This window comes from Hypanus sabinus, chromosome 7, assembly GCF_030144855.1.
Source record: "Hypanus sabinus isolate sHypSab1 chromosome 7, sHypSab1.hap1, whole genome shotgun sequence".
Lineage (NCBI taxonomy): Eukaryota > Metazoa > Chordata > Chondrichthyes > Myliobatiformes > Dasyatidae > Hypanus > Hypanus sabinus.
This window is the reverse complement of record NC_082712.1, coordinates 34676443-34698444: the sequence shown is the minus strand read 5'-3', so window position 1 is coordinate 34698444 and position 22002 is coordinate 34676443. Positions and strand designations below refer to the sequence as shown.

Below are 22002 nucleotides of genomic sequence, written 5' to 3'. Positions count from 1 at the left end.
CCCTCTATGGCAAGAATGTCTTTCCTCAGATTAGGGGACCAAAACTGCACACAATACTCTAGGTGCGGTCTCACCAAGGCCTTGTAGAACTGCAGTAGAACCTCCCTGCTCCTGTACTCAAATCCTTTTGCTATGAATGCCAACATACCATTTGCTTTTTTCACCGCCTGCTGTACCTACATGCTCACTTTCAATGACTGGTGTACAATGACACCCAGGTCTCGTTGCACCTCCCCTTTTCCTAATTGGCCACCGTTCAGATAATAGTCTGTTTTCCTGTTCTTGCAACCAAAGTGGATAACCTCACATTTATCCACATTAAATTGCATGCCATGAATTTGCCCACTCACCTAACCTATCCAAGTCACCCTGCACCCTTTTAGCATCCTCCTCACAGCTAACACTGCTGCCCAGCTTCGTGTCATCCGCAAACTTGGAAATGCTGTATTTAATTCCCTCATCTAAATCATTTATATTGTAAACAACTGGGGTACCAGCACTGAGCCTTGCGGTACCCCACTAGTCATTGCCTGCCATTCTGCAAAGGTCCCGTTTACTCCCACTCTTTGCTTCCTGTCTGCCAACCAATTCTCTATCCACATCAATATCATACCCCCAATACCGTGTGCTTAAGTTTGCACACTAATCTCCCATGTGGGATCTTGTCAAAAGCCTTTTGAAAATCTAAATATACTACATCCACTGGCTCTCCCCTATCCAATCTACTAGTTACATCTTCAAAAAATTCTATAAGATTAGTCAGACATGATTTTCCTTTCACAAATCCATGCTGACTTTGTCTGATGATTTCACCTCTTTCCAAATGTGCTGTTATTACATCTTTGATAACTGACTCTAGCATTTTCCCCACCACCGATGTCAGACTAACCGGTCTATAATTCCCCAGTTTCTCTCTCCCTCCTTTTTTAAAAAGGTGGGGTTACATTAACCACCCTCCAATCCTCAGGAACTAATCCAGAATCTAAGGAGTTTTGAAAAATTATCACTATTTCTTGGGCTACTTCCTTAAGCACTCCGGGATGCAGACCATCTGGCCCTTGGGATTTATCTGCCTTTAATCCCTTCAATTTACCTAACACCACTGCCCTACTAACATGCATTTCCCTCAGTTCCTCCATCTCACTAGACCCTTGGTCCTTTACTATTTCCAGAAGATTATTTATGTCCTCCTTAGTGAAGACAGGACCAAAGTAGTTATTCAATTGGTCTGCCATGTCTTTGTTCCCTATGATCAATTCACCTTTTTCTGACTGTAAAAGACCTATATTTGTCTTGACCAATCTTTTTCTTTTCACGTATCTATAAAAGCTTTTACAGTCAGTTTTTATGCTCCCTGCCAGCTTTCTCTCATAATCTTTTTTTCCTTTTCTAATTAAGCCCTTTGTCCTCCTCTGCTGGTCTCTGACTTTCTCCCAGTCCTCAGGTGTGCCGCTTTTTTTTTTGCTAATTTATATGTTTCTTTTTTGGACTTGATACTATCCTTAATTTCCCTTGTCAGCCACGGGTGCACTACCTTCCCTGGTTTATTCTTTTGCCACACTGGGATGAACAATTGTTGTAGTTCATCCATGCGATCTTTAAATGCTTGCCATTGCATATCCACCGTCAACCCTTTAAGTATCATTTGCCAGTCTATCTTAGCTAATTCACATCTCATACCTTCAAAGTTACCCTTCTTTAAGTTCAGAACCTTTGTTTCTGAATTAACTATGTCACTCTCCATCTTAATGAAGAATTCCACCATATTATGGTCACTCTTACCCAAGGGGCCTCGCACGACAAGATTGCTAACTAACTCTCCTTCATTGCTCAATACCCCATCTAGAATGGACTGCTCTCTGGTTGGTTCCTCGACATGTTGGTTCAGAAAACCATCCCGCATACATTCCAAGAAATCCTCTTCCTCAGCACCCTTACCAATTTGGTTCATCCAATCTATATGTAGATTGAAGTCACCAATTATAACTACTGTTCCTTCTTTGCATGCATTTCTAATTTCCTGCTTAATGCCATCCCCAACCTGACTACTACTGTTAGGTGGCCTGTAAACAACTCCCACCAGTGTTTTCTGCCCCTTAGTGTTATGCAGCTGTACCCATATCGATTCCACATCCTCCAGGCTAATGTCCTTCCTTTCTATTGCGTTAATCTCTTCTCTAACCGGCAATGCTACCCCAGCTCCTTTTCTTTCCTGTCTATCCCTCCTGAATATTGAATATCCCTGGATGTTGAGCTCCCATCCTTGGTCACCCTGGAGCCATGTCTCTGTGATCCCAACTATATCATATTCATTAATAACTATCTGTAGATTCAATTCATCCACCTTGTCACAAATGCTCCTCACACTGACACATAAAGCCTTCAGGCTTGTTTTTACAACACTCTTAGCCCTTATACAATTATGTTGAAAAGTGGCTCTTTTTGCTTTTTGCCCTGGATTTGCCTGCCTGCCACTTTTACTTTTCACCTTACTATTTTTTGCTTCTACCCTCATTTTACACCCCTCTGTCTCTCTGCACTTGTTCCCATTCCCCTGCCACATTAGTTTAAAGCCTCCTGAACAGCAGTAGCAAATGCTCCCCCTAGGACACTGGTTCCAGTCCAGCCCAGGTGCAGACCGCCCTGTTTATACCGGTCCCACCTCCCCCAGAACTGGTTCCAATGCCCCAGAAATTTGAATCCTTCCCCCTTGCACCATTTTTCAAGCCATGTTTTCAACTGAAATATCCTCCTATTTCTACTCTGACTAGTACGTGGCACTGGTAGTAATCCAGAGATTATTACCTTTATGGTCCTACTTTTTAGTTTATCTCCTAACTCCCTAAATTCACCTTGTAGGACCTCATCCCGTTTTTTACCTTTATCGTTGGTATCTATGTGCCCCACGACCACTGGCTGTTCACCCTCCCATTCCAGAATGTCCTGCAGCCACTCGGAAAAATCCTTAACCCTTGCACCAGGGAGGCAACATACCATCCTGGAGTCTCGTTTGTGGCCGCAGAAAAGCCTACCTATTCCCCTTACAATCGAATCCCTTATCACTATAAGAGAAGGTCTAAGAGAAGAATCTTAGACCCATAAGAAAAGCATTATAGACATTTTTGTGACTGACCCTTATCCACATCCATCCCCAATCCATGCCTACATTTTGAACTGGGAAGTAAACAAGATCAGATTGCTAGAGTTCAGCACTATGACAAAGTAAAGAGTTATGGCAGTAGCTGCAATGATTGCAGCCATTCAGGAAGGCAACCTATAACTATCCCCAGAATAGGAACATAGAAAACCTACAGCACAAAACATGTCCTTACCTAAGAAATTACCTAGGGTTACCCATAACCCTCCATTTTCTGAGCTCCATATACCTGTCCAGGGGTCTCTCATATCCGCCTCCACCACCGTCGCCAGCAGCCCATTCCACACACTCACCACTCTCTGCGTAAAACATTTAACCCTAATATCTCTTCTGTATCTACTTCCAAGCACCTTAAAACTGTGCCCTCTTGGGCTAGCCATTTCAGCTCTGGGAAAAAGCTTCTGACTATCCACACCACCAGTGCCTCTCATCTTATACAGAATAAGAGCCTGTCTTTATATAGGTTACAGCAAACCAGAACCAGTTGATAATGAGCTCCACTTTCACACTGTAATCATCTCCAGTGTTAATATATAACAAAAATAAATGATATAGTCCTTTATTCAAACATACTTCAAGTGACTGTAATGACAGGATTATTGCTTGAATGCCACTGCTGACAAGTTTGCTCCACACTGCAGACTTTATTGTGCAAATGTTGAGTACTTTACACCCTATCCATGGTATGCCACAGCAGCTGCAGTTTCAACAAACTAATCTCACCCGGTCCATTTGAATGCCTTCAGAGAAGTTTATACCAAAACACTATGTACACATAAAATTAAATATTTTCCACCTAGTCCTCAAGGTAAATATTTTATAGGGAACAGGCTAATAAATTCCATCAAAATAACGTCAATGATTCTTTTTAAAACACACATCAATACTAGATTGTCACCATAAACTTGTCCAGAATATATTTTTTAACAGTACAAGTTTACACAGAGGAAACAGCAAAATGGACTATTTTTCAGAGTTAAACATTTTTCTGAACCAATTCACTTTTAAGACAAGCAAAGGAGAACAAATTAAATTGAACTCACTTTGGCCCCACTTGCTAAAATCTGGTTAAAAACCAGGTGGTCTTTCCTTAAAAGGATGCTAAGACAAATTTTTCTAAAGTAAAGCAAACAGCTTATTTTTAAACCAAAATCTCCTAGTGTTTGCCATTATAATTTCAATACAGGATACCTTTCTAAACATGTAAAAAATCCAGTTTTAGTATTTTAACAGGAGCTTATGTTCTGTTGGATTAAAACCTTTGCTCCACTAAATGACTGGTGCATTTCTCTGTAAATATTAACCATATAAAAAAATATGCCAGGCATAAAGTATGTATACTGAGAAAGTAAATGATTCAGTGTTGGAACATTCAACTAGCAACAAACTAAAATCAACTGATGCACTGCCTAAGACTTGTTATTTTTACTTTGGCTAATGAAATAAATACTCACAGTTGGTTTAGCAGCTGAGGTGCTGCTCACCCCCAGGGTTATTGAGCTGGAACGTGTTGTAGAAGTTAGACTAAAAATGTGAATGGAAAAAAAAAGGCATTAAAAACTGGAGCTGCTCACAGAACTATTTGGAAAGCACACTTGGGAGACCATTTATTATAAATACCAACAGACCAAAGTGTTTCCCACCCATCCACTCTGATTGGCTACAAGGGCATCAATAGACTAAGAATAAAATGTTTTGCCATTCATCCATGTTATACAGCTTGGAAATAGGACCTTCAGCCCGTCTGGGCTATGCTAACCACAGCATCTTCCCAACTGGCAAGCTGCCCACATTTCAGCCCAGAGCTCTCCAAGTCCTCACCCTTTCACATGCCTCTCCAATGCTGCATTTGTCCTGGCCCCAATCACCTCCTCTGGCAGTTCATTCCAGGTACTTACTATCTTACATGTAAAGATGCTATTCCTCAGGTCTTTAAATCTCTTTTCTCTTATTAGTTAGGCCACATTTGGAGTACTGTATCCCATTCTGGTCACCTCACTATAGGAAGGATGTGGAAGCATTGGAAAGGGTACAGAGGAGATTTACCAGGATGCTGCCTGGTTTAGAGAGTATGGATTATGATCAGAGATTAAGGGAGCTAGGGGTTTATTCTTTGGAGAGAAGGAGGATGGGAGGAGACATGATAGAGGTGTACAAGATATTAAGAGGACTAGACAGAGTGGACAGCCAGTACCTCTTCCCCAGGGCACCACTGCTCAGTACAAGAGGGCATGGCTTTAAGGTAAGAGGAGGGAAGTTCAAGGGGTATATTAGAGGAAGGTTTTTCACTCAGAGAGTGGTTGGTGCGTGGAATGCACTGCCTGAGTCAGTGGTGGAGGCAGAAACACTAATGAAGTTTAAGAGGCTACTAGACAGGTATATGGAGGATTTTAAGGTAGGGAGTTATATGGGAGGCAGGGTTTGAGGGTTGGCACAACATTGTGGGCCGAAGGGCCTGTACTGTTCTATGTTCTTATCTTGTATCTATATCTTCTAGTTTTGGACTCCCCAACCTTGAGGAACAGACTGAGTCTCCCTGAGTCATCTCAGCTAGATCCTGTCTAATGCCTTCAAAGCTGACCTACTCCAGTTCATGACTGTAACCTGTGCTTTTAGTATTTATTTATTTAATTGGGTTCTCTTTATCTCATTTTAGAACTTGTGTGAAGATCTGATCACATTTTAGATCATATTCATGCAGAAACAGAAAATTCTACAAGATTCATAAACTTTCTAGCACCACTGTAAACTCTGGAAGATCCTCCCAAATCCTTCTTCCCTCCCTTAAAATAATCCTAAGCTTTTTCTCATGGGTCAAGTCTCTGGTTGTCTGTGCCATTATACCCTTATGTGACCTGCCTGATAATGTTCCTAGTGTGTTCCTCTATATTAAAAGCTATGTATAAATGGAAACAGCTGTTGTGGTAAAAAGCGGCTTCCCTGCCGTATGGGTGTTGCTTTGTGTCTTGATCGACCCTCCATATCTTTAAGTGTCCTGTTAATAAAACACCCCAAGTTCAAGTTCTGGCTAAACGGCAAGAGATGCTGGAATGCAAATGTGGTTGTGCTTGAAGCTGGCAGCCAGTAGAGCTCGAATATTGCTGAATATTAAGGCGATCAGTCCCAGGACTATAACACCATCCAGATGTTAGCTTATTTGCTCTGAAAAGCAAACTGTGGGATCAACATACCAGGCATACAGGACACAGCCATACATGATTATGGCTCCCAGCACAGACACAAGCTTGTCATCTGTTTGAAGACCATTGCCCAGGAGTTGTGGAATGCATATTGTGGTGTTGATTCCATCCTTCATAACTGATGAGAAATTAAAAAAATTCAGTTCCTGTAAATGTCACAGACAACTATTTTAAAGCAGGATTTGCAACTATCTTTTTTTGCCAGAATGTATGCTTACTATATTCTGCAGGTGTGTTGGCCAGTGACGAGAAAGTGAGATACATCACGTAACAGCTGATTACTCCAGACTGCAGGAGACCTGAGTTTGGCTGATCTGAAACAGAAAGCAAAAACAGCACTTTTAAAAAAAGCAGTTACTAGTAACAAGTGGTTAATTTGTAAAACAAAGCAGCTTTCATTATCTAAAAACAAAATCCTATTCAAAATTGCCATCTGCTCACAGTTGCACTGGAGTTGGAGACGTGTATGTAAATTCATAGCATTTTTAATTAACTTACAATCCACTAATGAGGCAGTGCTAATAAATAGACGTGCTGAGAAAACTCCAAGGTAACCACCACCAAAAGTACAAGTAGCAGTAAGATCCAGCCTTCAATCTCTCAATACATTTTATGAGCTTAGATGTTATAGAAGGGCTCAGATTTTACAGCAAGAATAATCCAAATCATAACTGTTCTTCAGCAAACTTGTTGACCTTCATTTTGTCTTTTAATTCAATCAAATATTTCAAAATTCAGTGGGTGTTAAACAAGATAGCAGCTGCTGAAATCTCTCACGGCCAATGGCCGACAGTTATGACAGCAAATACAATGAGAAGTTCTTGCCACATAAATAACTAGACTTCCAAAAGGAAATTTTCCTTGTCTGTCGTCATTGCTTTTGCAGCCCACAGCAAAATTTGGCACCAGCAGCTTCACCAAGCCATCTGATCAGATAATAAAAGTGACTAAAAATAAAAGTACTTAAAGAGCTGCTTGGCTATGCAAAGACTCCAGTAGGCCTTTGCCACTAAACAAAATGCACAATTAGTGAAAGAAGATTTGACAATTTCCAATTTATTTAATGATTTTGTACAAAGATTATGTTAAGTGAAAAAAAGTTCTTCACATGGTGAAGCTAAAAAGACAAAAAAAAGTATTTGAGAAAATGTGAATGCATAATATGCATGCCTTTAGATACTAAGTGTGTGGAGATTCAAGGCTTAAGTAAATTCAGTTGTTTGATTTTAAAATCAAAACTGTACTTGAAAATTTTGAGCATAAAATACAACCAATTTGCAATATTGATCATTCAATTCATAGGCCATGGAATCTCTGTTCCTCTTTTTGGAAGTGAAACAAACAAACAGTTAAGTCCAAGCTTCAATAGTCATCTGTGCTGAAACGGAAGTAAAGCACATGCCATCAATAACTAGTTATCTGGGCTACAAAAACAGGAAAAAATAACAAACCACAGATGCTCCTAAATCAGAAAAAAAATATCTAATTTTGCACGGTGAGGCTCTAGGTAAAGTGCAATTCTCTCAGCAAAAGTATCGTGATTTGATTATCTGCATTTACTGACAGAGCTCAAACACAGATAGCTGTCCCCCAGAGATCAGAGGGGGGAAGCCTTGGACCATATTACAGCACAGGTGACAATCCCTTAAGGAGAGAGAGTTGAAGGTGAACAGTGTGGGCAGGAGGAGAATGCTGGAGGCACAGGAAGACCAAATAGTTGGGCGTTTGCAGGTGGGATGCTTTTGCATACCATCTACTCTTTCTGTAGCTTGAAAAAAAAATTAAGTATTCTTATTTCCAAACTTGTGAAAAAAATCCATTCATACACTGCATTATTATGGGTGACCATGCTTGCCTCAGCCTTAACAGTATCAGAAAGCATACATAATTAGATATATTCATCCTCTTAGACATTTCCTTTCCTTTATTTTCATGTTACCTGGTTCCATTTTTCAAGAAATGCTCAGAATTGTCACCAAATGCTTCCCTATTGGACAACCATATTATCTTCCACAATACCCAAGAACAGTTCATCTTCACCACCTAAACATTTCTTTGTGAATGGTGAAGCACTGTGGACTGAATCATGAACAAATTTGCCACTACACAATGTAATTAGCCTTGCAATTTGACAGCGATGATGGAAAGGATTTTTTGTTTAAATTTAGGGGGAGGAGTAGACAACTTGCAGAGCAATTGGGAAACACCCAGGGAACGGACCAACAAAACACAAAAAAAGAAGAGGCATACACCAGGCATCCAGTGAAAGGCGAGGTCAACTTCTGTAAGAACAGCCGAACTGGTTTAACTTGTCCTCTACAATAAGCCATCTGGCCCACTTCCATTGACTCTAAATGCAGCCCATTGACAATAATGACAAGTGCTGTTATCAGATATCACGACAGCTGAAATAGCAAAGCCCAGCTGAAATGGGAGATGGCAAAGTACAGAAAGAAAATAAAATCTGCTTGCCGATATTAATGATGATATATACAGGATAGTGGAAAAGTTATAAGTTTAATCAATAAAGTGAAAAGAAGAAAGGAAAGATCAAGAACAAACAAAAGCAAAATAAGTGGCGAGAGAAAGAACCCAGCCAGAATGTGTTTGATTTAATACTTGCTTTTGGTACGGGGATAAATTAAAACACAATGTTAACATGTTAAACTATAGAAAGTTTAGAACAACTATTTACTAATGAGAAACAGTATGAAAATATATTTTATGCATACTTAGAAACTTAACAATTTTCAGCGGTTAAAAGCAAGTCAGTCACACATCAGTCCTGACAAGTTCAGGGCATCTTTGCAGCAGAGGTTAAATAGCCCCACCCTCCCAAATTCCTGCTGGTTTTACTAAAAAAGAATCCCATTCCCTGTCTCCAGTTTGCATCAGTTATCTGTCCTGTACCCACCGAATTTCTCTCCGAATACAATTCAATCATCTGCTTTCATCACCCTTTCAGGTTGTGTATTCCAAATCACGATCTCATGTCAACTTTAGATCTTTTAGTAATCACCTTAAATCAGGCTCTTGATTCTTTGGCCAATGGAGCAATTTTCCCACTTTCTTTTTCGTAAAAATCTTATGATTTAGAGCTTTTCTATTAAACCATATCTCGATTACGCACTGCTTTAAAGAACACAAACCCTACAAAAATTAAAAATAAATTCCCTTCCCCTCACCTTGTATTCCCCACTCTGGCCTCTCAACTGCCTATCTCCTCCCTCTGGGTCACTTTCTGCCCCTCTCTTATCAAATTCCTTCTTCTCCAGCCATTTATCTGTCCCACCTACTTAGCCTCATCTACCACCTTCTGGCTCTCCTCCTTCCCCTCCCCCTTCCTTTTCAGTCCTGATAAAAGGCTCAACCCGAAATGTCGACTGTTTATGCATTTCCACGGATGCTGCCTCACCCACTGAGTTCCTCCAGCATTTTTTGTGTGTCACTTTAGATTTCCAGCATCTGCAGATCTTCTCCTGTTTGTGTCCTGTCAATCCAGTCTGCCCTAATAACTGAAACCCCTCATTCCTGTGAGGGCATTTTATGCCTTCCAAGAATTTCCTCATGCAGATCAGTTAATAACACAGATGGACATTTAAAAAAAATCACAAGAAGAAATGCTAGTTTCGAACATTGGAGTCAAGATTTTCAGTAACAAACTCACATTTCTGAACACAGGGTGTGATTGCTACCATGGAGACAATGAAGCAGAGACCAGCGTTGACACCCAGTAGTATCTTGTTTAACTTGCATCCGTCAGGGTGGGTATAAAAGATCACCATTAGGACAACAGCAAATATGGCGACCAAGTACAGAATGAATGTAACCAGGGCCAACGCAACGTACCAGCATTTGTTTTGTGCAGTTCCAGCCCACCTATTATCAGACAAAAACAGGACACGTGGTCAATGGTCTTTTTAATAGTACACAAGATGACAATGCTCATATATTACACCACACAAGACAAGGGTGCCAAGTTTTGCCGTGTTTTCAAGCATAGAACATTCACTTGGTTGGTAGCTTTAGTTACACATGGTACTACAGTCGGCCCTCCTTATCCGTGGGGGATTGGTTCCGAGACCCCCTCCTCCCAACGGATACCAAAAATCGTGGATGCTCAAGCCCCTTATTTAACCTGAATCAGTACAGTGGTCTTTAGGACCCAGCAGAACCCTGGACTTTATTTAAAATGTTCAGAGTGATGGGCATTAGGACCACGGCATAGCTCTGAATCCAGTGTTTCTGTTCACGAAAATAATCACGACTGAAAATAAGGTGAAAGTAATAAAGCGATCGGAAAGAGGTGAAACGCCATCGATCATTGGAAAAGCATTAGGCTACAGTCGGTCAACGATTGGAACAATTTTAATGGAGCATGTGAAAGGCCCTGCCCCGATGAAAGCTACAATTATTACTAAGCAACGCTGTGGTTTAATTATTGAAATACGTATGTTTCTTAAGTGTTTTATTTGCATAGAAAGGTAAAATATGTACTATATACTAAGAAAAACGTTTGACTAACTGACGCTAAATAATACCACATGTATCTGTTCTGACTTCAAATCCGACTTAAAGACGCACTCAGGAACGGAACTCATTCATAACCCGGGGACTGCCTGTACTTTTAAGTCATTTCTAGATTACTTATAATACCTAATACAATGTAAATGCTATGTAAATAGTTGTTATATTGTATTGTTTAGGTAATGACAAGAAAAAATAGTCTGTCCATGCACAAACAACGAGTACTGGAGAGAGAACTTCCGGGTTTTCCCGATCCGCGGTTGGTTGAATCCACACATGCGGATCGGGAAAGGATAAGGATTTTCAAAATGCCACATCTGTACCGGCCTGAAATTTTTAAAACACAATCATAGCTCCATTTAACAGAATGGAAAGTGTCCTCAGTGCAAAGCACTTGGCTGTTCTGGGACTGGTTGCAATGGGCAGCATATCTGCCCCAAGCTGGTCAACAACAATAAAGCCAAGATGGCTGGTAGCCACGCCACCAAACAGTACATCACATTATAGGCTTTTTGGCTCACAATGCTGTGCTGACCTTTTAACCTACTTTATATGACCTAAGATACAGCATAGGAACAGAATTAGGCCATTTGGCCCATCTAGTCTGCTCTGCCATTTCAACATGGCTGATCCTATTTTCCTCTCAGCCCCAGTCTCCTGCCTTCTCCCTGTATCCCTTTATGCCCTGACAAATCAATAATTTATCAACCTCTGCCTTGTATATACATAAACACTTGACCTCCACAGCTGCTTATGGTAATGAATTCCACAAATTCACCACTCCCTGGCTAAAGAAATTCCTCCTCATTTCGGTTCTAAAAGGATGCTCCTCTATGCTGATGCTGTGTCCTCTGGTCTTAAGCTCTCCCACCATAGGAAACATCCTCTCCACATCCACATCTAGACCTTTCATCAATCAATAGGTTTCAATTAGGTTATCCAACTCTTCTGTCTAACATTGCATATACTGGATAAATTCCTCCATCAATAACTATTTGGAACTAATAGTTTTATAGTACAGTAATACTATTGGTAGTGTTCCAATTTATTCTGTATTTCATTTAAATACATAATTTATTACTCAGTTTGTCTTTTTTTTAAAAAATATACCTTTTTAAACTATTTTCATGAAACTCTGGTCAATTGGGGCAATCCCTTTATTGGGCCAAAATGTACAAGTCCTGATATATCCCAATTAACTGGAATCCACTGTACCAGTCCCCAGCCGACTGAGAATCTCCCAACATTTTGCTGGCCGTGCTGAGTAGTCCAACCATTTTTATTCTCTCCATTTCAAAATACACAGTACCATGGAGTGGCTGAACAGTCACTCCAGGGGGAGTTCAATTCTGAGTCACAGACTTCTACATCGTTCAGTTTGACCAGTATGTGGCTCAACCCAAAGGCCTAATATTTCCTTCCCTTAAGGAAATTACTGAACCAGATGGGGTTTCACAACAATCCAGTAGTGATGGAGTCTATTAAGAAAAGTGATCACAATGTTAAGCTTTTATATCAAGTCCAAGAGTGACAAAAACTTCAGTTTCATATTGGATTAGGTTTAAAAAAAAACACTGGTTACAGAAGTTAGAAAGGTAACTTGGGAAAATGAACTGGGAAGTTAGATTATGTTTGTCATTCAGAGAATCACTGTTGCTAAAAACTTAGAACTCACCAAGTCTTGTTCCATTTATGTGCAAACTCCACCAGCAGTATGAGCTGAATTAAGATGAAGAGGAAGGCTCCAGCAGCTGCAATGTACAACCAAGCTGTGCCCAACAAAGCAAAGCAAACTATTAGCATGCACAACAACCAGCCAGCCCAGGCAAAATACTGAAGCTTTTTTTTTGCTTCAGAAGTATAGCATTCAATTCATCAATGTTTGGTTTAGCAAATAGTTAAAACACAGTGTGGCCTGGAATTTCCCTCATCAAAAATGCCAGATAGACTCAATTGTGCAACCTTAGCCCATTTATTCTGCAAATTTTTGGTTGTGGAACCCAGTAACATTACAGCAAACAAGTGTTTTTATTAAAAAATCAGATTGAGCAACTAGAGGATAAACTGAGGCACTTAAAGAGAAATAATACAACAAAGTGACAGTAAAGTTAAAAATTTACTTGATCTTAATTTTTCTTACAAAATATCAATGGTATAACTGAAATAATGCCCACACTATTCTTAGTTAATCTCAACATCAAACACATTGATTGACAATAATTAGAATAACAATTTAAACAGTATTTATGTTGCAATGACAATACTTATATAGCTGTTATAAATTAGCACATTTGACATTCTAGGGACAGTAACATGAAGACTTCTGAAGATACTATGCAATCCCTAAGGAATCACACTCACTCTTGAACCGAAGCTACCTTTCAATCCATCGCACAAGTATATGGTTAGGAGAGATTGAGAGAGCTGTGGGCAGACGAGTCCATTGGGCAACACAGTCAGAATGATTGAGTTGAACTAGAAGGCCAGTTTCCATGTTAAGTGCCTGCATCATTTTCTCATTTTTGCTTTCTGCCGCAATAGGTCTATAGTGGATGTAATCTCACAGCTATCTACTCTTATTTGGAGCACCTAGCTCCAATGCCATTTTTAAGTTTGCTGACAACACTGCTGTTGTTGGCCGAATCAGAGGTGGTGATGAATCAGCATACATAGAAGGGAGATTGAAAATCTGGCTAAGTGGTGCCACAACAGCAAGACCAAGGAGATGATTATTGACTTCAGGGGGAGCAAACTAGAGGTCCATGAGCCAGTCCTCATCGGGGGAAATCAGAGGTGGAGAGGGTCAGTAACTTTAAATTCCTCTATTATTATTATTTCGGAGGACCAGTCCTGCACGCAAGTGCAAATATGAAGTAAGCAAGGCAGTGCCTCTACTTTGTTAGAAAAGTCAGCATGACATCTAAAACTCTGACAAACTTCTATAGATGTGAGGTGGAGAGTATATTGAGTGCTTGCTTCATAGCCCGGTGTTGAAACACCAACACCCTTGAATGGAAAATCCAACAGAAAGTAGTGGAAATGGCCGAGCCCATCAGGGGTAGAGCCCTCCCACCACTGAGCATACCTCCACGGAGCACTGTTGCAGGAAAGCGGCATCCATCAGCAATGACCCCCACTAGCCAAGCCATGCTCTCTTCTCATTGTTGCCATCCAGTTGGTGGTTCAGGAGCCTTGGGTCTCATACCACCAGGTCAGGGACAGTTAGTACCCCTCAACCATCAGGCTCCTGAACCAGAGAGGATAATTTCATTTGCCCCAGCACTGAACTGTTCTCACAACCTGACAACTCACTTTCAATGACTCTATCATGTTCTTGATTTTTATTGCTAATTTATTATTATTATTTTTTTATCTTTTGCATTTGCACAGTCTGTTGTCTTTTGCACATTGGTTGTTTGTCTGCCCCTGTTGGGTGTGACCTTTCATTGGACTTGCTCAGCGTACGTGCAAGAAAACCAATCTCAGGATTGTGTAAAGTGTACTTAGATAATAAACTAACTTTGAACAATCTGCTGTTTAATCGATTACAGCTCAGTGTTCAGAACTATCATCTCCTCAGTATTAATCACCAAGCTCATAAACGTGGGCCTCTGCATCACCCTTTGCATCTGGAGCCTTGACTTCCTTATCAGAAGATCACAGTCAGTGCAGAATGATAACATTTCCTTGATAACAATCAGCACTGGCACACCACAAGCAGACATGCTTAGCTCACTGCCCTACCCTCGCTCCACTCACAACTGTGTGGCTGGGCACAGCTCACACAACATTTAGAAACTTGCAGATGACACCACTGCTGTTGGTAACATCTCAGAAGGCAATGAAGTGGTGTGCAGGAGTGTGGTAGATAGTGTCACAACAACCTCAGCAAGACCAAGGAGCTGACTGTGGACTGCAAGTTAGGAGAACACGCACCAGTCCTCATTGAGGGATCAGCACTGGATAGGGTGAACACCTTCAAATTCTTGGGTTTCAACATCTTAGTTAATCATTCTGGGTCAACACATTCACCCAATCCCGAACAAAGCATACAAGCAGCTCTTTCATTAGCTTGATAAAATTTGGTAATGTCAAAGCCTGGCAAATTTCTACATATGCACAGTGGAGAAGGGCATTCTCACTGGTTGCATCACGACCAGGACTGCACGACAGGCTGCCAATCCCATCACTGGCACAATCCTCTGACCATTAAAGACAACTTCAAAAGATGATGCCTCAATGAGGCAGTATACATCAAGGACACTCACCCTCTGGGACATGCCCTCATCCTGCTATTAACAACAAGGAGGTGGTACAGGAGTCTGAAGATATACTCAGTGATTCAGGAACAGCTTCCCCTCCATAATCAGATTTTTGAAATGTCTATCAACACCACCTCATTATTCCTTTACTTGCATTATTTAGTAATTTATAGTAATTTTGTCCTTGTAGCATACCAGTTGCCACAAAACAAATTTCATGTCCCAAGATAATAAACGCAATTCTGATTTTATTTTAGATTTCCAGTGTCTGCTCTGTTTCGTTTTACAGCAGTGAACGGTCACCACCTACAAAACTACTTTTTGAATTACTGCTGAAGATGCCACGTAATCAAGGTACTCCCATAGGAATCTTGGACTGAACGTATCATGTCCAGTGACCCAGGAACACACATATATTAGTGTTTAAGGGGATGTTGCATGTCTGAGAGAAGAGCAAACACGAGGAAATCTGCAGATGCTGGAAATTCAAACAACAACACACACAAAATGCTGGTGGAACACAGCAGGCCAGGTAGCATCAATAGGGAGAAGCGCTGTCGATGTTTCAGGCCGAGACCCTTCGTCAGGACTACTAGTAGGACGACTAGTAGTCCTGATGAAGGGTCTCGGCCCAAAACGTCGACAACGCTTCTGCTTATAGATGCTGCCTGGCCTGCTGTGTTCCACCAGCATTTTGTGTGTGTTGTTGTCTGAGAGAAGTTTTGGTTGGAGAACCTGCTGCTCTCATAATTCAGCTTTAGTATGTATAGTTGCAGAAATCTTAGCAAGTTTGTTGCTGGGCATTTTGTAGATTTTGCATACTGTAGCTGCACTTTTAAAATTGATATGGGAAATGAATGGTATGCAAATCAGGCCAACAGGCAAATACTTGCCTTGTGTGGAGCATCACTTGAGATGCACTCATCCAGGCAAGTGGACAGTATCCCATAAGGCATAGAAACAGAATTGGGCCATTTAACCCACAGGGTCTGCTCCACATTCAATCATTGCTGATTTATTATTCTTCTTAATCTTATTCTCCTGCCTTCTCCCTGTAACCTTTGACACCCTTACTAATCAAGAACCTATCAACCTTCAACTAAATAAACCCAATGACTTGGCGTCCACAGCTGTCAATGGCAATGAACTTCATAGATCCATCACCCTCCGGCTCGAGGATAATATAACAAACGATGCCATCCCATCACACGACTTGTGCTTTGCAGATGTAGCAAAGATTTTGTGAGCATGAGGATACCCTGGCCTCTGACCTGCTCTTCTCAACATTTATATATTTCTGGTCAAAACTACACTGTAATTATCTTCTGCCAGCGCACATTGAAAAATGCTGAGGTCAGGTCTGCATTTGCAAAGTGGGTGTAAATGATCCACTGCACTGGCCGAGAATAACTATGAACAATCCTTCCAAATCACATTTAAACCTGCCATTTATTTCAATGCAGATTGAAAAGATGCGTGCATAGAAATTGGGAATCATGTTCACTGGCCTACATTCTAAAGGCAAATCTGCTGGCTGTGGTGCATTTTGAAACAAAATGTTCCATATAAAACAAGCCACTCCATTATATCATGTTACATACATTATATAACAGTATTCATTACGGGAATATGAAGTTTGAGGTTGAAAGTGAGCTATTTATTTCACGAATGCAAGTGAAAGAAGGAGCACTTCATTATCTGTTTTTCTTATAAGAATGGGGAAGGAGCTCATTCAAATCTATGGTGGCTCTAATTATAGATTCAAATCTATAATCCCACTCCACACTTATTTCACTGTGAGCTATTTTGTCACATGTCCACCAACATTCCCCACTATCCTACCAGATACCACAGTACTTGTTACTACCAGCCCTCTTTGTGTTGAGGGAAGAAACTGGAGTCCATGTGGTCACAGGGAGACTGTGCCAACTCCATACAGACTGCACCCAATCTCAGGATCAAAGCAAGGGCCTTGAAATTGTGCAATAGCAGCTCTAACTGCTCCTGAATAAACTAAATAAACTCATTCAAATAGTCCCCCCAAAATCTTTTTCCTCAACCTGACAAAATAGATGTCAATTTGACCAGCAGGAATGTTTCACTATACTGATGCCAAAGCCCAAATTTCTCTGATCAAGTCTCTGGAAAGGGACTTCAACCTGTCAATTTCTTACTTGGGAGTGAATGTTGTTTTCCTCTCTGGCTTTTAAGCAGGGGTAGGGAGCAAAGGCATTGAGAGACTGAAAGATGTTGCCAGGACTTGAGGAACTGAGTTATAGGGAAAGGTTGAGTATGTTAGGACTTATTCCTTGAAGCGTAGGAGGATGAGTGGAGATCTTACAGATGCTTACAAAATTATAGGTGGTGTAAGTGCAAGCAAGCTTTTTCCACTGAGGTTTGGTGAGATTAGAACAGGGTTATAGATTTGGGGGTGAAAGGTGAAATATTTAGGAGAACCAGAGGGGGATTTTCTTCACTTAAGAGGGTGGTGCAAATGTGGACTAAACTTTCTGTAGAGGTGTGAATGCAGAACTTAAGAAAAGCTTGGATCGGTACATGGATGAGAAGGGTATGGAGGGCCACTTGCTGAGTGCCGAGAGATCGGACTCAGCAAAAACTAAACAGGCCAGCACACACTGAGATTGAAATGACTAATCAGTGAAAATGCAATACTGTCATAAGGGATCAATGCTAAGCAACAAAATTAAAAAATACACCGATCAAGTTAAAAGAAAACATTTTGTAACTATCAAGCTCACACTCAAAGCTGTATTTTCAGTGAAGTTTGCAGTGAAGCCACCTGTGACAAGACTAGCACAACAGGCTAAGATGGACCTTTCGCTTTAGGATCTTGTTCTAATGAACCTAGGTAGACCTGAGCTACTGATCGACAATTCCCCCTTTGCTTAATGTAAAGCAAAATATAGGACTACAAATTTTGATAATCTGTGCACCTGGAATAATCTTCCTTAAATATAATAGCCATTCCAAAAAAAAAACATTTTGAAACACAGCTTTCCCTCAAATCCGATCAGACTAGCATTTTGTATGGTTGAGAATTACTGCTATTTTTGTAAGCAGTGATTTAGAAATGTGCAGAGTAGACTCACTGGGATATTACCTGATAATATCTTTCTTATGGATATTACCTTTCTTATGGAGGGAGGGGTGAGGGAAATGGGGGAGTGGTTTAGTCGAGAAACTGAATAGACAGGCTGATTTTGTGTTGCCTGCAGTGAAAGAAGATGAGGTGATTGAAGATTGGTAGAGATATACAGAATTATAAGAGGCAAGGACAGGGCAGGATAAGAGCATAAGACGTAGGAGCAGAATTAGACCATTCAGCCCTTTGCCTCTATTCTGCCATTCCAACATGACTGATCCTGAATCCCACTCAACCCCATACACCTACCTTCTCACCATATGCCCTGACTGATCAGCAAACAATCAATTTCTGCCTTAAATATACCCACAGACTTGGTCTCCTCCACAGTCTGTGGCAGAGCGTTCCATAAATTCACTAATCTCTGGCTTAAAAAAAAATTCCTCGTTACCTCTGTTCGAAGGAGTCACCCCTCTATTTTGAGGCTGTGCCTTCTAGTTCTGGATACCCCCACAAGAGGAAACATCCTCTCCACATCCACCCTATCTAGTCCTTTCAAGATTTGGTAGGTTTCAATGAGATCCTCCCCTCATTCTTCTAAATTCCAGTGCGCACAGGACCAAAGCTGCCAAACACTCCTCATATGTTAACCCCTTCATTCCTGGAATCATCCTCATGAACCTCCCCTGGCTTCTCTCCAATGACAACACATCCCTTCTAAGATATGGGGCCCAAAACTGTTGACAATGCTCCAAGTCTGGCCTGACTAGTCTCTTATAAGGGCTCAGCATTATCTCCTTGCTTTTATATTCTATTCCCCTTGAAATAAATGGCAACATTGCATTTGCCTTCTTTATCACAGACTCAACCTGTAAATTAACCTTCTGGGAGTCTTGCACGAGGACTCCCAATTCCCTCTGCACCTCTGATATTTGAGCCTTCTCCCCATTTAGATAATGGTCCACACTATTATGTCATACATTTCCCAACACTGTATTCCATCTGCCACATTTTTGCCCATTCTTCCAATTTGTCCAAGTCCTGCTGTGCTACCTACCTCTCCATGTGCCTCAGGATCAATAACAATGGTTTAAAGTGAAATTGAGGAGGATTTAAAAGGGGACCTGATTGAGGAAAGCTTAATTAGAAAAAAGTTGTTAAAATCGGGAACTTGCTATCAGAGAAGGTGGTGGAATCTAGCACAGTGACCATGTGGGAGACTTTGAAACAGGCACCTGAATAAGTAAGGCGAAGGAGGAAAAAGACTCCATGCAGTTAAATGAAATTAATGCACATGGGTAAAAGGTTGGCATGGCCACAACAGGCATCTGGGCCAATTTCTATGCTGTACAACTATGATTTTAGCATGAAGTCAAAGTAAAACTCACGGACTGCAGGGAAATGTTAACTCATTAAAATTCACAGTTAACCAGCATCTATACTGTATATTGATGGATCTGAATAAGATTCTCATTGTTTTCAGTTTTTTTTAAATAACACAGTCACATGAAAGAGACAAAGCACTTTCTATCCTTCAGAATCAATAAACTTAAGTCACCAGCACAGCTGACAGAGAATAAGGCACCAAGAGACTCTTGTAATAGGTGGATGCAGCCCAAGAGACTAACTCTTGTGCTTTGTTGGTCCAAATGTTTTTTTATTCATTCAGAAAAATAAACCCCATTATTATTCCAGAAGACTTACATCATTGCTAGTCTATATACCACAATCACGATTCAACCAGTGGAACAAAACCAGCTCAATAATCCAAAATCCCTACTGGTAAGAGGAATCCTTTGTGGTTGGGTTGCACAGCAATTCAGTTCTTAACTTTAACTTTAGTTTGTTCACTTACAGGGACTTATAGCTTACCACAAAGACCATAAAGATATAGGAGCAGAATTAGGCTATTTGGCCCATCGAGTCTGCTCCGCCATTTCCTCTCAGCCCCAATCTCCTGCCATCCTCATATCCCTCCATGCCTTGACCAATCAAGATTCTATCAATCATTACCTTAAATATACATAAAGACTTGGCCTCCATAGCTGCCTCTGGCAACAAATTCTATAGATTCACCACTCTCATGGTAAAAAAAATTCCTCCTCATCTCCATTCCAAAAGAATGCCCCTCTATTCTGAAGCTGTGTCCTCTGGTCTTAGATTCTCCCACCATAGGAAACATTCTCTCCAAATCCACTCTACCAATCGATTGATTTCAATGAGAACACCCCTCTTTCTTCTGAATTCCAGTGAATACAGGCCCAGAGCCATCAATCACTCTTCAAATAACCCCAATTTTCGTGAACCTCCTTTGAACACGCTCCAGTTTCAGTACATCCTTTCAAAGAGAAGGGGCCCAAAACTGCTCACAATACTCCATGAGGCCTCAGCAGTGCTTTATAGAGTCTTAACATTACATCCTTGCTTTTATATTCTAGTCCTCTTAAACAAGTGTTAACATCGCATTTGCCTTCTTCACCACAGACTCAACCTGCAAATTAACCTTTGGGGACTCCTGCGCAAGGACTCCTCAATCCCTTTTCACCTCAGTTTTTTGTATTTTATCTCCATTCAGAAAATAGTCAACCCTTTCATTTCTTCCACCAAAGTGCATGACTAAACACTTTGTGACACTATTCCATCTACCACTTCTTTGCCTATTCTCCTAATCTGTCCAAGTCCTTCTGTAGCCTCTCTATTTCCTCAAAACTCTCTGGCCCTCCACCGACCTTCATATCATTTGCAAACCTTGCAACAAAGCAATCAATTCTATCATCCAAATCATCGACATACAACGTAGAAAGAATCTGTCCCAACACAGAGCCCTGTGGAACACCACTAGTCACTAGCAGCCAACCAGAAAAGGCTCCCTTTATTCCCACTCTTTGCCTCCCCAATCAGCCACTGCTTTATCCATGCTATAATCTTTCCTGTAATACCATAGGCTCGTAGTTTGTTAAATCGCGTCATGTGTAGCACCTTATCAAAGCCTTCTGAAAATCCAAGTACACATCAACCAATTCTCCTCTGTCTCTTCTGCTTGTTATTTCTTCAAAGAATTGCAACAGATCTGTCAAGCAAGATTTTCTCTTGCAGAAACCATGCTATGGTTCATTTTATCAAGTGCCTCTAAGTACCCTGAGACCTCATCCTTAATAATCGATTCCCACATCTTCCCAGTCCTTCCCAGTTTTCTTTTCCAAATAATTCTGGTCAACTCCTCTCAGATGCTTCTGTAATTCCCTTTACTCCACTGTAATACTGATACATCTGGCTTCTTAAATTTCAGGGTGAATTCAATCATACTATGATCACTGGTCCCTAATGTTCCTTTAACTTGAGCTCTCTAATCAATTCCGGTTCATTGCACAACACCCAATCCAGAATAGCTGAACCCCGAGTGGGCTCAACCATGAACTGCTCTAAAAAGCCATCTCGTAGCATTCTACAAATTCCCCCTCTTGGAATCCAGCACCAACCTGGTTTTCCCAAAGTACCTGCATATTGAAATCCCACATGACTATTGTAACATTGCCCTTTTGGCAAGTGTTTTCTACCTCCCTTTGTAATTTGTAGACCACATCCTTATTACTGTTTAGAGGTCTGTATATAACTCTCATCAGGATCTTTTTACTCTTGCAGTTTCTTAGCTCTATCCACAATCATTCAACACCTTCTGACCCTACAACACCTCTTTCTAATGATTTGATTTCTTTTTTTTAAACCAACAGCGCCACACCACCCCCTCTGCCT

At 40.8% G+C, this 22002-nt stretch overlaps 1 protein-coding gene across 1 annotated transcript in view; it reads right to left on the bottom strand.

The window, feature by feature from the left end:
* serinc5 (serine incorporator 5) overlaps positions 1-22002 on the bottom strand; it is an 85802-nt gene that overhangs the window by 10630 nt on the left and 53170 nt on the right. The window contains exons 5-9 of the mRNA XM_059974455.1: positions 12560-12653; positions 10025-10236; positions 6576-6671; positions 6349-6475; positions 4612-4681 (exon numbers count right to left, since the gene is read on the bottom strand). Of these exons, the coding sequence (XP_059830438.1) occupies positions 4612-4681; positions 6349-6475; positions 6576-6671; positions 10025-10236; positions 12560-12653 (599 nt within the window). The remainder of the gene's footprint in view (positions 1-4611; positions 4682-6348; positions 6476-6575; positions 6672-10024; positions 10237-12559; positions 12654-22002) is intronic.